The sequence below is a fragment of the Solanum dulcamara genome, chromosome 11 (genome assembly GCF_947179165.1).
Source record: "Solanum dulcamara chromosome 11, daSolDulc1.2, whole genome shotgun sequence".
Taxonomy (NCBI): domain Eukaryota; kingdom Viridiplantae; phylum Streptophyta; class Magnoliopsida; order Solanales; family Solanaceae; genus Solanum; species Solanum dulcamara.
In genome coordinates this window covers 33827179-33842027 of record NC_077247.1, presented here as the reverse complement: position 1 = coordinate 33842027, position 14849 = coordinate 33827179, and the positions used below count along the sequence as shown (strand labels likewise).

Below are 14849 nucleotides of genomic sequence, written 5' to 3'. Positions count from 1 at the left end.
GAATTTTCCATATGTAGTGATTTAATTTGTGAAATAATTTTTAATTTTTATTTTTGCTTGATATTTTTTAGTATATTCAAATCATGATGTTAGTATTATATTAATAGTTTATTTATTTTAGATTTATTTCTATATTATATTGGTCGAAAATTTGAAATATACTTTTTAATTAATTAAAAGTACAAACACCATTAAAGTCTTTTAAAATAATTATATAGAATAATTTTTCTCTATAAAATAGTAAATGTGCATTGATACTTATTCTTTTTTTTTTTAATTTGATTTTTAAAACACTTTTTAAAAAAGATTAGCCAATATAATATATTTATCAATTTCAAATAAATTAGGCAAATACGAATTGTCAAAATAAATAATTTTTAACTGCTTAGTCAAGCAAACCTTCATTTACTTATTTTAGTTAATTTATTTAAGTTTAACTCGATATGCTTTATGTTGGATATATTATTGATTGTTTTTATTACACTTTTTTAGTTTCCTTTTTTCATACTTGAACAAGTGTTGTTTTTCATTATTTTTAAAATTTTAGTTGAATTTCAATGAAAGTAAAAAATTACTATTAAATTAAAAAAATAATTTTATAATCTAAAATCTCCAATTAAAAACTTAGCAATAGAATCACATGAATGGTGTAAATTTTGAGGCAAAGATTTAACACATACAAAACGCAGAGAGAGTGTTCTTCTTCTAGTAGATTCGATTCCTAATCAGAACCATTGTGGAAACAATCGCAAAATGTCAATCACAACCAAGTAATCACTTCCGCTTTCTGAATTTCGATCAATTAACAGCTTTGGCAACCAGTGGAAACAACAAGAATATGAACGCCAAATTGGTCTGCTTCCTTCTCATCTTTGACATATCAATTTTGCTTATGGGTTCAGCAAGATTCTTTCTTTTTGCCATCTCTGATCTGGGTCCTCTTTAATTCTTCATAATCATAACTCATGACCTATAATATTTTGTTTATTTATTTATTTTTGGGGTTGGGTTTGATTTCCTCAATTTGAATGATATACTGCTCTTTGTTTTTATATGTAAAAATTAGGTTTTTTTTTTTTTTCTTTCTCAAAATTTTGCATTGTTGATAAATTTTATTTATTTGTACTCTAATATGTGATACTGGGTGACTCTACCCCCACTTTTTTGTCTCTGCTGAATTGTTCTGGTCTTAAGTAGTAGAAGAAATCCTGTGAGTTTCAGATAAACATAAATCAAAAGAACTGTAGCTTTACTGTTTGTATGTAAAGATACTGGGTTCTCTTTTTTGTTTTTTGGCAGTCATATTGTTAGTTGTAGTACAAACTAATTTTGCTACCAATAAAAGAGAGGGCTAAGAGAGGAAGAAAGAGACAATGTCTTTAAAAATTGGTTGTTGTTCTTTGGTAAGACTTTAGGTTAATACATAGTTCCCCCCTTTAGCTTGTACTCAAATCCAATTTATGCGTTTCAATTTCACGAGGAATCTTTTACACACCAAACGTTTTAGCAGGTTGTTTAGTACACATCACCTTTGTGCTTGACCACTTCTTTTGATAAAGTGCATGTCACACATAAATGGGTTTCTGACACGTGACATTAACTAACTAAGGGAACACTTAAAATGAATAAATGAAAAGGCTAAGGAAAAAAAAAGAAGAAAAGAGCCCAGTAGCTTCCCCTGCCATTGGAGCCACCTCCGTTGTCCCTCAATCCATCGTCCACCGCAGAACACTCCTCAAAGATTCTACCAGAAAATTACCACCCATTTTCAGCCGTGAAACACCACTCTTCACCTTTGGATGTACAACCGATAACACCCCAAGAACCCTTTTAACACTCCCTCAATTGACATTTCCACAAATATCTCTGAGACATCCTCAGTCCATGATTGATTCCGCCATTTTCACTCCATCATCAATTTCACCCGTCATTGATTCCATCATTTTGAGTCCCCTTATTGTTTGGGCTAAATAATAGAATCTATTTGCTGACTAAAGAGTTTGTACAGATTTTTTTTTGAACTTCTTGAAAATTCTTTTTTCTTGAAGTTTGAATTTCGAGTGGATACACTGTTTGTGCTACAAAACATATTTGAAAATTCTTACTGTGGGTTAAGAATTGAAGTTGCAACTGATTTAAGATCTTGGTTATAGACTTATAGCAGTTGGGTCCTTAACATTTGAAGTTGCGGTTGATTCCCTTTTTGGAACTGGACTGTTTGTGTTGAGTTCGATTGCTATTACTGATTGGAAGCTTGAAAACCAGATTGAAACTGTGAATCAGTGCCTTGTTTTGAGAATTAGGGCTGAACCACCATTGGAGAAGGGTGGGATTTGTTTGTCTTGGGGAAGGAGATGACTTTTTTTTTTGGTAGATAAGAAACTATAAGTGGTCCATTCACTCATTCTTTTTCTGTGTGAAATATGCACTTGCCACGTAATTAAAGAGGTGACACATTGGGGACATGTTTGGTTGGTGTGTAAAAGGTTCCTGTGAAACTTTGATGTGAAAGGGATTTGGTTACAAGCTGAGGGGTTAACTATGTATTACCCCTAAGACTTTTGATGAGTAATGCATGCGTGTTGTAATATTACATAAATAAAATCTTGTATGATAATTCATACTCACTGTTTTTGTTTGTGAACCCAGTCTAATTTTTGATTTGGAAACTTGATATCTCGGTGATAGGAAGGGAGCAGATAAATGGGAATGTCGGCTGCAAGCTCTGTTAGTGAAGCTATGAAATTGTGCATATTTGATTTGAGAAGGGGACAACATGAAGGGCAGGAGTTGGACAAGATTTTATATTTCTTTCCTTCTGATTTGCCTTTCCCCACCCAACTCTCTGTGATAGGGCTTAGTGAAGGACTCATAACATTCACCAGGTTTGTTTGTTGCGACTGGCACTCACATATCTGCACCTTTATCTATGAAAGAGTAGAAATTCATGTGGTTCTCTACCCTTACAAATTTTTTTAAAAAATCATGTGGTTCTTTGAAAAACATTTGCTTAAAGATGGGATATCTAGATTGGTTGCTATGTTTTTTATATTTTTATATTACTCCTTTAATACTGTCTCGATAACTGATCTGCAATGTGATTCTAAGTCTGAATTCCTGGATATAGCTTCAGTTCTTAGCTTTAGGGATACATTTTTCATTGTTTATCTCCGTTTGTAAATAGTCATTCTTATCCAAAGGATTCTTCAGCCATATGTTTAGATAGAAAGATAGCTGAGCTCATGTTTGTGTATTCTCATATTAGAGACATTAAAGATGTTTTAAAAAAGAGCTTGATGATTGTTCCTAGATTGAAGTTGATTTTCTTAATGAAGAGCAATGGGATTCTGACGTGGATGTGTTATTTAAAGACCAAGAATAGTTCATCTTATATTTATATTCATTTTCTTGCTCTGAAAGGTAGATATTCCTTGATATGTGAACTGGGCCATCTGGATGCTGTTGTCAACTTCTTGCGGTTGTACGCTAGATGGCTCTTTCATGTGATATGATGATCTTTTTTATATATTTTCATTCCGTGCAGAATATTCTCTCCAGAGGCTCCATGTGAGGCTATAGAAGCAGAGATGCACTCCCATGTTTTCTATGAGGCAGAGCGTGATATCTGGATGGTGATGGTATGGCCTCTTGCACTCGTATAATCATTTTTCTTTTGTCCAGTTAGTGAACTTTTCCTGGCATTTCATGTTACCTGTCATGGTTAAATTGTAAAGAATTTTCTGGTGAATTGGATGAAGGAAAATTCTGCCAATTATCGGATTAAATAATTACATGTGGTGATCACTTATTATCTGAACTGATTTGGGAGATTATATGATGTTGGTCTGTCCTTCTGCCTACTAGTCTGCTACAATTTGAAAGTGTGATCACTATGGAGGCTGGCTATAATCTCAATGTAAGCTTTGCTGGATATAAGTGGATATATAACTCACAAATTTCATAGATCTGATGCTACATCCTGCACCATCAGATTTATATAGCATCAGATTTGACATCTGTGAGTATGAAACGGAATTTACTTTTGAATTTGAATGATATGACAGGCTTGTTAGAATCTGAAAATTTAATGGAAAACAAGTCCCTCTTTTAATATTTGCTGCAGTACCATCATTGTACTGTTTCTAGATAAAAATTTACGCCATCCAACAACAACAACATACCCAGTGAAACCCCACTAAGTGGAGTCTGGGGAGGGTAGAGTTTGCGCAAACCTTACCACTACCTCATCCAACAAAAAAGAAAAAAAATCTGCTGGTACATCCTGACTTGCTTCTTGGTTTTGTCCTTGCCATACTTGAATAATTTTACTCATGAACAGTTCCTGGACTATCACATGCAGTGAACTGACGTCTAGAAGATTGAGGACTAGATTAGGGAGGATGAAAAGGGAAGTGTTAACTCAAAAGGAAATTTCTTTCCATAATACTTCTGTTTGAAGTCTAAATAAACTGCCAAACAAAGTTGCAAAACTTCCCTACTGACCATGGCAGGTCCCTACTTCTTGGCATGCTCAGACATGTGGTCAACGGTCTAACAATGGAGTAAGGTTGGTCTCATGTTGGACATAGACACAACAACCTTGAGAGACATCAGTGCTTTATGGAGTTGTATCCATATTTTCTATGCTGTTGATGAGTATAATATCTCTAATTCAGTAGGGTGTGCTTAATGCAATCCTATGATTTGTATACGTAGTAGTCTGTGAAATAGATTTCCCAGAAATTCTGTAATAAATTTTGACTGGAGAAGATGGAATGAATTAAGCATGACTATCATTTCTTGTTGGTGAAAAGATGAGTATGACTTACCTCTTTTTGATAAGGAAGCTGAGTATGACTTTCTTATGAAAAAAGAAAGTTCTGATGCACATAACTTTTGGACTAACTCAAATTTCCTCACTTTTTATTTCCATTGCATAAATTTTTTTATTATGCTTTATAACTCTTCTGATATGTATTTACTTTTCTGGTGGTATTAGGTGGTGGAAAAAAGTGAGTCAGAAGCCATATGGCGGACTGCTGCTTTACGAAGTGTTCTTAAAGAAGTTCACTCTCTATTTGTGATGTTTCATGGGTCCATAAGAGCATTACTTGATAGAGAACCAAGTGGAGGGCTTACCCGGACGCATTTGTATTATTTCATTATGGATTATTTAAGTGGTGAGGCATCATTAGCTACCTTGAAAATATGCATTTCATCACTTTTATAAGAAAATATTCCTGTTCAAATTATTTCATTGCAAGTCATGATTGTCAGCATTTGAAAAGCGGCCTTCATTGGAATTTTGCTGCTGGGGTAATACTGTAGCTTCTGTATCTAATAATTCATTTCAGTTTCTGCAATTTGAACATTAGACTGCATCTTGAATGCTTCACCTATGAATTTTTCTCTGTGGCAGATTTTCTTTCTGGGAAGAAGCTTCACTTGCCAAATTTCCGTGACTCTTTGAAGGAGCGTGGAATGGTACAGATGTTGACTATTGGGAGGGAAGCAGCACTTGAAGTTCAGGTTTGTCTTGTCAGTTTATTGATTACACTGAAGACCTGGCTATGCTGGGATGAACAGATAAATCAGTGGATTTATTTGTTTTGCTGGATTTATTCATTATATTGCTCAGCTCCATGTGTCTGTTGTGCTCTTCTTGTTGACAGAAATTGATCAAGTTTGCACAGTTGCTTTGATTTGTGTTAGTTAGGAGCAAGTTTTGGCTTCCCTGGTCTAATCTAAAGCCACCATAATTCACTCTTTTCACATGGTAGATTCTGCCAAAAGGTCATGACATCTTGATGTCCAAGAAAATCCCAGCTACTATCTTTTTAGGGATTGGTAATGCTGTCATTACACTTGGGGGCTCTTTCATTTTCTGAATGACGTAATAAAGATTAAATGTGCTACTGTGTAAGGCAGAATAAAGATTATTAACTCAAGCATATAGGTTTATCCTTAACATGTTTGTTCACTGCTTTTACACTTTACGTGTCCCTACTTGATTGCTGCGAGATCTTCATGTAATGGAATTCAAATTCAAGGAATGAAAGAAAAAAATTGGTTATCACCATAGTCTTTTCCTTTAGCTATTACACTAGCCTTCTAATCGGCTAGCCCCATGTAGTTGGGGGAATAGTTCCAAAAATTCCGAAGTCTCAGCATAGCAAACATCATATCAAACATTTGGTGGACTTGCTTTATCTTCCACCTTTTAGCATATATACTATAGCCTCATTGACATTATTAGAACATATGTTTAGAGCTACAAAGGTAAAACTTAAGCTAATAACAGCTTTAGTGATGAAAAACTGTAGTTTGATGTTCTCTCCATCTCTCTTTTGTAAAGATAACAGTGTTTTAAGTTTAAAACTCTCATCTTGAGTTGCCTAAAAGATGTTGCCTACAACTACTATACTATAGGAATATAGATAACAGATGTAATTTGGTTAAATCTTAGATAGTAAATCTTGATATTTTTTGTGGTCTTTCCAATCTTCTTGTTTCTTTTTCTCTTCGGGCAATTCATGTGAACTACATTTCTTTTTGGAATGTCTCAACTTCAAAATGCACTTTGTACTAAGAGGGCGCAGTCCATTACCACCTTTTCGGCACATTCCTAGACATAGTACTGTGCTACACAACTTTAATGGAGGTCTAGAATTCAAACATAGTGAATGATATAATCTCTCCAACAACAACGTACATACCCAGTGCAATCCCACAAATGTGGTTTGGAGAGGATAGGATGTATACAAACCTTACTCCTACCTTTGTGGGTTAGAGAGACTACCCCACAAAGTGAAGCTGTTTGGAGAAGAGGGGAAGGGCACCAAGCAACTTCTATTGCTCACAATGGGAGACGTAGTTCACTCTTATTAGGCAATCCAATGCCTAAGTTGGGATCTGACCACAACTCAATTCTACAGACATGTGGGCATCTGAATTTCAAGAAGTCCTACTTCACAGAGAAGGATTCAAGGAAGAGGTGAAATTGTGGGGGTGGTCTTTGCAATTACGGGATCCCCAGGTTTTGTTCTAGCAGAAAAGCTGAAATTCTTAGAAGAAAAGATGAAAGAATGGAGTAAGAATAACAAAAACAATTGTAAAGCACAGAAGGAGGCGATTATGGAGGAGCTGGCCAAATGGGAATCTGTGTAAGAACAAAGAATGCTCACTGAGAAGGAGATCCAACAGAAAACAAATTTGGCTATCAACTATGAGCAAGTAGCTAAGAATGAAGAAATAAGGTGGAGGCATAGATCAAGAATCCTTGTTGTTTGCAGCTCCAACTTTTCGAGGACATGGCCTTAGATAGGAAGTTATGGAGGTCGCGGATTCGGGTAGAAAGTTAGTAGGTAATTGAATGTTGTCTAATTTCCTTGCAGGATAGCTTGGTGCATTATATCTGTTTCCCGATTCTTTTTTTTCTACTACTTGTAGTAGCATTTGTATTGTAGTTGTCCTATCTTACGACCTTTGTTTTTCCTCGTTATTTACTATGCTTCAGTTATCACATTTGTTGGTTATGGTTGTTGCCCCTCTTTGGTATGTTATGTTTTCCTTATTATTTTCTGTCTTTTTTACTTTTGTATTGTTCTATTAGCTGCTCTGATGCTCGTTACTCGAGCCGAGGGTCTTACAGAAACAACCTCTCTACCTCCTCGAGGTAGTGGTAAGGTTTGTGTACACTCCACCTTCCCCAGACCCCACTTTTGGGACTATACTAGGTTTGTTGTTGTTGCAAAGATCAAGAATTGGTGGCTGAAGTAGGGGGCTAAAAAACTAAGTTTTTTCAGACTAGCTACTTCGCACAAGAGGTACAATTCGATTGAGTCTCTAATCTCTATGCAATACTAATGACCCTTCTATCATCAAAGAGACTATCAAAGGCTTCTACCAAAATTTGTACAAAGAACCAGAGAAGTGGAGGCCTAAGCTACTGTTACAGGGGATCACAAACATAGTGTGGAGGAGCAAATGGAACTAGAGAGTCCTTTTGAGGAGGAAGAGATCTTGGGCTGCTTAAAACTTTGTGCTATGGAGAAAGCACCCGGACCTGATGGTTTTCCCATATCCTTTTACTTGCCCTTTTGGGAGATCCTGAAAGAGGATATCATAAAGGCTATACAAAAATTCTATGCTATGCAGAAGATTGAGAAGAACTTTAATGCTACTTTTGTAGCACTCATCCCCTAGAAAGCAGGTGCTGTTGAACTAAAAGACTTCAGGCCAATAAGTCTGATTACTGGAGCTTATAAAGTGATAGTAAAATTACTGGCAGAATGGTTGAAAAGGGTGATTGATAAACTTGTCAACAAAAACGAAATGACCTTTATTAAAGGAAGATGGAATGGATGCTGTTCTAATTGCAAGTGAGTGTGTTGAGTCTAGGTTGAAAGGAAATACCTCAAGGGAAATGTGCAAGTTGGACATTGAAAAGGCATAAAATTGGGGTTTCCTGCTGAACACCTTGAGACAAATGGGTTTTGGAGAAAGATGGGTGGGATGGATAAATTCTGCATAAGCACTGTGAGATTCTCCATTTTTGGTGTAAAGGATTAGAGAATTCAGATCAATTTTTAGAATTCTTAGGATCCTTGTAAGTATTACTTTTTGTTCTTTTCTGATTTTCTTAAAGGTTTCCAGCATACCCTTATACAATGTTACCAATTCTCAAAAATAATGTATGGCCTAACTGATGATTGGAATTCTATTTTTTATGTCCCCTCTTGATTGAGGTGTGTATGAAATCCAATGCTTGAATGTAGATTTTTGTTAATAAGGCTAACGTTATTGTGCATATGATATCATCTTTTGTTCTCTTGCCATTCTAATTACAGTTTCTTGCATTTGGCATTTGCAGTCACTTGTAAGAGTGCTAGAATCATGTGCTGGCTGCAAACAGAGCTACTCACTGATCATGTTCCAGGACTTGCTGGTGTCCACAACTCTTTCTCCTGTAGGCCTCTCTCTCTCTCTCTCTCATTTTCACTTGAAATTTTCCTTTCATACTTTTAGTTAGACCTGGCAGTTGGATAGGGTTAGCCTAGGAAACTGTCCCAGAAAATAGGCCCAGGAAGGTTAACTGGGCCTGGGTAGTCCAGGCCTAAATACTAGGCTTGGGCCAGTTTAAGGACTTCTAGCCCATAAAGTGGGTCAAAGGGGAAACTACTTCCAAATTGGACCGGCCTTGATCGGCAGGGCAAAAACACTACCAATCAAAAAATAAAACAAAAACTAAAATTAGTGATTTCAGTTTATGCCGTTGCATCTGTACAGGGACAAGTGAGCTTACTCTCGAGGAATACACCAGAGGTTCCTGTTCACTTAAAAGGTTGGATTAAAGCTGAACTAAGAAATTAAGTGGTCAAAATTGTTTCAAACACAAAAGAACAATATATATTCGAACATGAATAAGCTGTCTCACTTTATTAGATTGGGATTTCTTTTGTTAAGTTTTTGTTTATGAAATGATTTTTTTTTTCTTTTGTACTTTTATTAAATCTAATAGGCTAATAGCTATTGTTTTTTTACTTATTTTTCCACAAGTATTTCTTGTTTTAATTTAGAAACTATTAAACAAATACAATCTTACATTTACGTTTTTCAATATTATCAATGTTTAAAAGTTACAGTTTACATTCTTCAAAATAATTATAGCCAAAATCTATTTAAATAGATACAATGTTAAAGTTTAAATAAACCCCCGGCCCTGCCCACCAAGAACCGGTATAATTGGTTAGTGGTCCTGGTCTGGGGCCGGACCCAAACCATAAGAATTTTTGCCGGTCCAGCGCTAAGTTGAAACCAGCTTTGGCTGGTTCAAGCCTGGCTGGTCCCAACTTAACTACGCCATCCTGGTCAGGTTATGCCAGTTCCCAGATTTATCTTTAGTAACTTTGTTATATAGTTGCAATTCAAAATCAATAATATATGCATAGACCAACTATATATGGGGGATCCTTTAGATGTAATGTTTTGCTCTAATCATGAATGGTAACTATTCACTTTTTCAGGATGACCTGATTAACCTGTTCACGTATACAGTCATGAGGTTGACCCCAAATGCTTTGTCTGCTGGAGCTAGCTCCTGGTCCTATTTACGCAAAGGAAGCACTACTTCTAATGCGTCTGTGTCTTTATCGACAAGCTCTAACTCTGTTCTGGACCGGTACTACAACTCACGGGATACTTCTCCAGTTGGAGTTCGTAGCTATCAGATTGTTAGGCCCTTACATCATGAGAAATGGTCCAAAGGGAAGGATGGTTTCCTTGTTACTGATATTTGGGGCACAGAAGTTGGCAGTTTGAGTCCTAGCAGTCCAACAATTTGGCTCAAGCAAACAGAGGAGAGGATGTATCTTTGTGCTTTTCAGCATAGGAGCCTCACCATAATACTTTTCATTCCTGTCACATCTGTACACAATGGGGAGCAAGGGTTGTCGGTGGTGAAGCAGCAAATTCTGGAGAATGTAAGTCGATGCAACAAATGGTCTTATTTTCTTGAAAATAAATTGGTCCTTGTTTAACTTGCTACTTGCTGTAGGCTGTTTATTTTGACCTTCACTGACTTCCAAATTAGGACCGCTTTGTTTAGAACATTCTGTAAATTGGAATTTATAGCACTAGGGGTTGGGAAGGGTTTAAATTTATCTTTACATCTTAAAGCTTTTCTATGACCTCTTTTCGAAAAATTGAAAGAGAAAATTCATTGAGTTAATTATAATCTTTTCGTCTTAATTTTACATTTGCTATGGATAAGGGTTAGCCTAATAATATCTGCCTGGTTCTTGTTCATTTTCTGCATTTGGTTAACGTTAACAATGGTGGCAGTAATTTCAAAAAGAACTTACCAGTTCTCAAAAAAGAAAATAACTGCATAAAGTCGCTATGGTGGACTGATTAGCAGCTTGGACCTTTTTATACCTCACACCTCCTATATAAGGAGGAAGGTGTCTCTATTTCCTCTTCTTTTGTTGGGGGTATATACAAGGATAGATGGTTAGCAAGAGGGGAGGGGGAGGATGTTGGAGTAGTTGCTGGCAAGGAGGTGGCCAATAAACCTAATTTATCTGGCGGCAGAATGGACAATCAAGGAAATAAAAGTTTATTGTACTGTTGCAGCTGGGTTGAACGAAGAAATGGGAAATGCCTATCTCTTATGAGCAGGAAAACCGAACTCTTTTCAGTTTATATTGGCAATAGATTAAAAGTTTTCCTTCATTGAAATCTATAGAAACTCCCAGGCCTGTGTATCTCATGGAAGTTTGAATTTTCATGGACAGTAAATCGTCCCACCAATTCTTCATTTTTGTTTCAGTATGTGCAATCTTGCATTTTGTTATGGGTTCACACTGACACATTGAGGTCAATCTGACTGCGAATATAAAACGAAAGGAGATTTATAATACACCCTTCCTTGTCAAAATTAGAAGTTACAAACTACTAAATCATTCTGATGTAATTAAGATTGGTTGTTAACTCAATTCCTTGGTGTACAAACGTTGAGTCAGTCCTAGACATTCTGTATCCCATGTTTTTTTCTCTTGTGAATTCTTTTGACTAGGAAGGGAGATAACTGCTTATGCCTCGTGTATATTTTATTTAGTTGACAAACTTTATAATAGTATCAGCTTAATTGTATTCTAAACTCGAACATTTCCTTACTAAGAAGCTCACTGTATTAGGTCCTGGGTTTCCTTTCCTCGGTTGTTTTCGTGCCTTATTTAGTTGACAAATACGTATCCGATCTGTATATTGGTGCTCTAGGTTTTACATGCCTTCTTAGAAGACTTAAAATAGTGGCTCGTAGTGGTTACTAACCAAGTTAGTCTTGGTTTGACACCCCAGAAGTTGTATGGGTACAAGTAATAGAGATAATCACTTGATGCAAGAAGATTCTGCAAAGTTTCTTGAAAAGAAAAACATACTTTGACTTTTAGAAGCCCCAAATTGCAGAGAATTGAAGCTTGACCTTGAAGAAATCCCATTTTCATTTGCTGAAAATATTATCTGCTTTTGAGATTAATCGTCTTTTGGTGAGCATAATTGTGATAGATGGAATTATTATCTTGGTCAGTTAATGACAGCTCTTGTATTTTTAGGCATCACCCAAGATATTCAAAGTTGAAGAGAAACTATCTCGAGGATGGGGTGGCGAGAATGCATATCATGTGGGTGGTTACCGCTACTTACTTGTGGATGGTGATAGATACATCTCTCGGGCATCCCCACCTGGAAAAGTAACGACACTTACAAAGGTTAGATCACTTCCTTTTCCTTATTTTGGTTGTCAAAGCTTTCACTTCATTTCAAGATGCTACATATAATAATGCTTCATTTGCTTTTTTTGACTATATCAGAAGTTCGTATGTGTTTGCCTATTAATAGGCATATGAAAATAGTAAAGATGTTAATGATTTATTTCTTCTCTCTAATTCCGGCTGCTCTTGCTCCTTAACTGTGTTAACATTTTGACACGTTGTATGTGTACTGCAACATACTTGTTGACGCAGCAGGACATCAAAGAAGATGAAAGCTTGTAGAATCTCCATATAATTGAATTTTTGAAGATAAGATTTTATTGGAGTTATAATTGTATGGGTGAATAGCATCTTTTTGTGCTTGCTGTCGGAAAGCTTATACAAAATTAAGTATTGGTAAAGTAAATTTATTATAATTTTAAGGGAATTTGTTTTTTGGATAAGTTATATTTCGGAGCCCATGTAATTTGATATGTTTGGAGACTTCTTGTTAGCTTCCTTTGGCGGTGAGGTGTTTGTTGTGGCTGCCATGATGTTTAGGTTTTTGCATATGGCTCATAATGAGGTTTTTGGCTACCTTGCACTCTTAATGTGAGCTATCTGCCACAAGCAAGTAAAACTGAAAATTAGAAAAGAAAAATTAGGCTACCACAAATGACTAATGGTACAATGTTTCACCAATTAGTTTGTCGGACAGTTCTGAATCTCTGTGGCACACAGTTTCCGTATATTTCGGTGTTTGGTTGCTTGTTATTTTGGAAATTCCATCCACTTATTGACAAACATTTATTTAGTAGCATTTTTTTAGAGATGTATAGAACCGAAATCTGCTCCTAGAGTTCTTGTACTAGGTGACCTATTAAACCCCAATTACCTTTCAATCAATATTTTTGTCAAAGTGAAAATTTTCAGTAAATATGATTTTCAATACATGTTTTATATAACTTTCTTGCATGAGTGCCTGTTTTACTTTACATTTACCAGGTGACCAGTTTCTTTTCAAGTTCACAAAACATTTGCTTAATGAGAGTTAATCATGACTCAGTAATGTTCTTTTCTTGCGGGATGAAATAGCCGTAGTAATCAGGTTTGTGTACTGTAAAATTAGATTTAACTGTTACTCTAAAAAGTCTGATAACGTGTGCAGGATTCTTTAGTTGCAATGAGTAAGCTCCGAGAAGAGGTTGACTTAGAAAAGAGCAGAGCTAAATGTGATGGCTCTGACTGCGAGAAAGACCAAGAAATATGCATTAGAGCAAAAAATGGTGCTTGGGTGATTTCTCGGTTGACACGAGGGAAGGAGCTTTATATGGTACTTGAGAAAGCCAATGAAACCCTTCTTTATGCTTCTGAGGCTGTTGAAAAGTTCAGTGACAGGTAAAATTTCCCAGGAAAGTTTCTAAGCCAAATCATACCTTACTGAAAGTTTTCACTTCTAACCAAGAAGTGCTTCTGAAATCACAAGGATTTTTGAACCTACATGTGCATCAATAAGTCCTCTTCCGTGTTTTCTTACATTTCCCAATAGGATTTAACTTATATACATCTGACCCTAAACAAATTATATTGTAGCAAGTACAATCCGCCTTATTTTTCAGGTTACGAATTTCGTTGAAAATTCTTTTGCGCTCTGTGTATAGAAGTTACACACACTTTCCAGTAAACCTATTGCTGTGAAAAGGGTTTAACTCTATCTTTGGAATATTGTTGGTCTCATGTTAACTTTCTTAAATTGTACAGGTATTGCAGTGGCGATTTTTCTTTGTAATAGAACTTGGAAGCCAGTTCTTGATTTTGCTGAGAGACAGGAACGCTGTAGCTATTATTTTGTTGTTAGTCCAAATGTTTCTACTGTTTGTAAGTAAATAAACTTCACTTGTATAATGATGCATTTTTTTCTCCTTGTAATTTCAAGTATCAATTTTCACCCTGTCGAATCTTCGCCTTTTTCTGGAAATCAGAGAAACGTGAAGAAAAACGAAGAGAAGAAAAGAATGTGGGTTGTCAGCTAGAGTCGATTAGTCTAATTTTGATATGTTATACTCGAATTGAGGGTCCTTTGAAAACAACCTCTGTACCTCCACGAGGTAGGGGTATGATCTGTGTTCACTCTACCCTTTCCCAATTCCACTTGTGGAATTCCACTGGTATGTTAAGTTATTAAGAATTGTCATTCCCTTGAGATGTTATCCTCCCAAGACTCTGACGCTTGCAACTTCTTCAATTTTTTTTTGCCTTTCTTTAATTTATTCTTTTCAAGTTGGTTTTTGGCTTTAAGAATTTCTTTTGACATCACTACAGATATTGTTCTGGAGACCATATGGTGTTTTATTTGAATTATATAATGAGTATTTCTGCTTTATTTTCTATTTTTAAGCTTTCAAAGCAACAACTTTATATTTTTTAATTAAAGAAAAAATGGAACTGAGCAAATCAAAAGTTCCGTTCTTTGTTTTTTACAGACAACAGAATAAAAATGGAACTGAACAAATCAAAAGTTTCGCTCTTTTTTTTTACAGAAAAACAATAAAAAAATTAAATAAAACACCTCTGTCAAAGCTCGAAGACAACCCTTCA

General features: G+C 35.7%; 1 protein-coding gene across 2 annotated transcripts; it reads left to right on the top strand.

The window, feature by feature from the left end:
• The first annotated feature begins 628 nt into the window (after positions 1–628).
• On the top strand, positions 629–14454 carry LOC129873087 (vacuolar fusion protein CCZ1 homolog B-like). 2 transcript variants are annotated; one of them, XM_055948090.1, is made up of 11 exons: positions 629–853; positions 2689–2885; positions 3545–3638; positions 5000–5180; positions 5278–5316; positions 5420–5529; positions 8873–8968; positions 10026–10481; positions 12114–12269; positions 13420–13649; positions 14013–14454. In XM_055948090.1, the coding sequence occupies exons 2-11, from the start codon at positions 2704–2706 to the stop codon at positions 14038–14040; spliced, it is 1572 nt and encodes a 523-aa protein (XP_055804065.1). In that variant the 5' UTR covers positions 629–853; positions 2689–2703; the 3' UTR covers positions 14041–14454. The 2 variants fall into 2 exon arrangements, with proteins under 2 accessions (XP_055804065.1, XP_055804066.1); XM_055948091.1 differs by lacking the exon at positions 5278–5316 and having other exon boundaries at positions 630–853.
• The last annotated feature ends 395 nt before the right edge of the window (positions 14455–14849 follow it).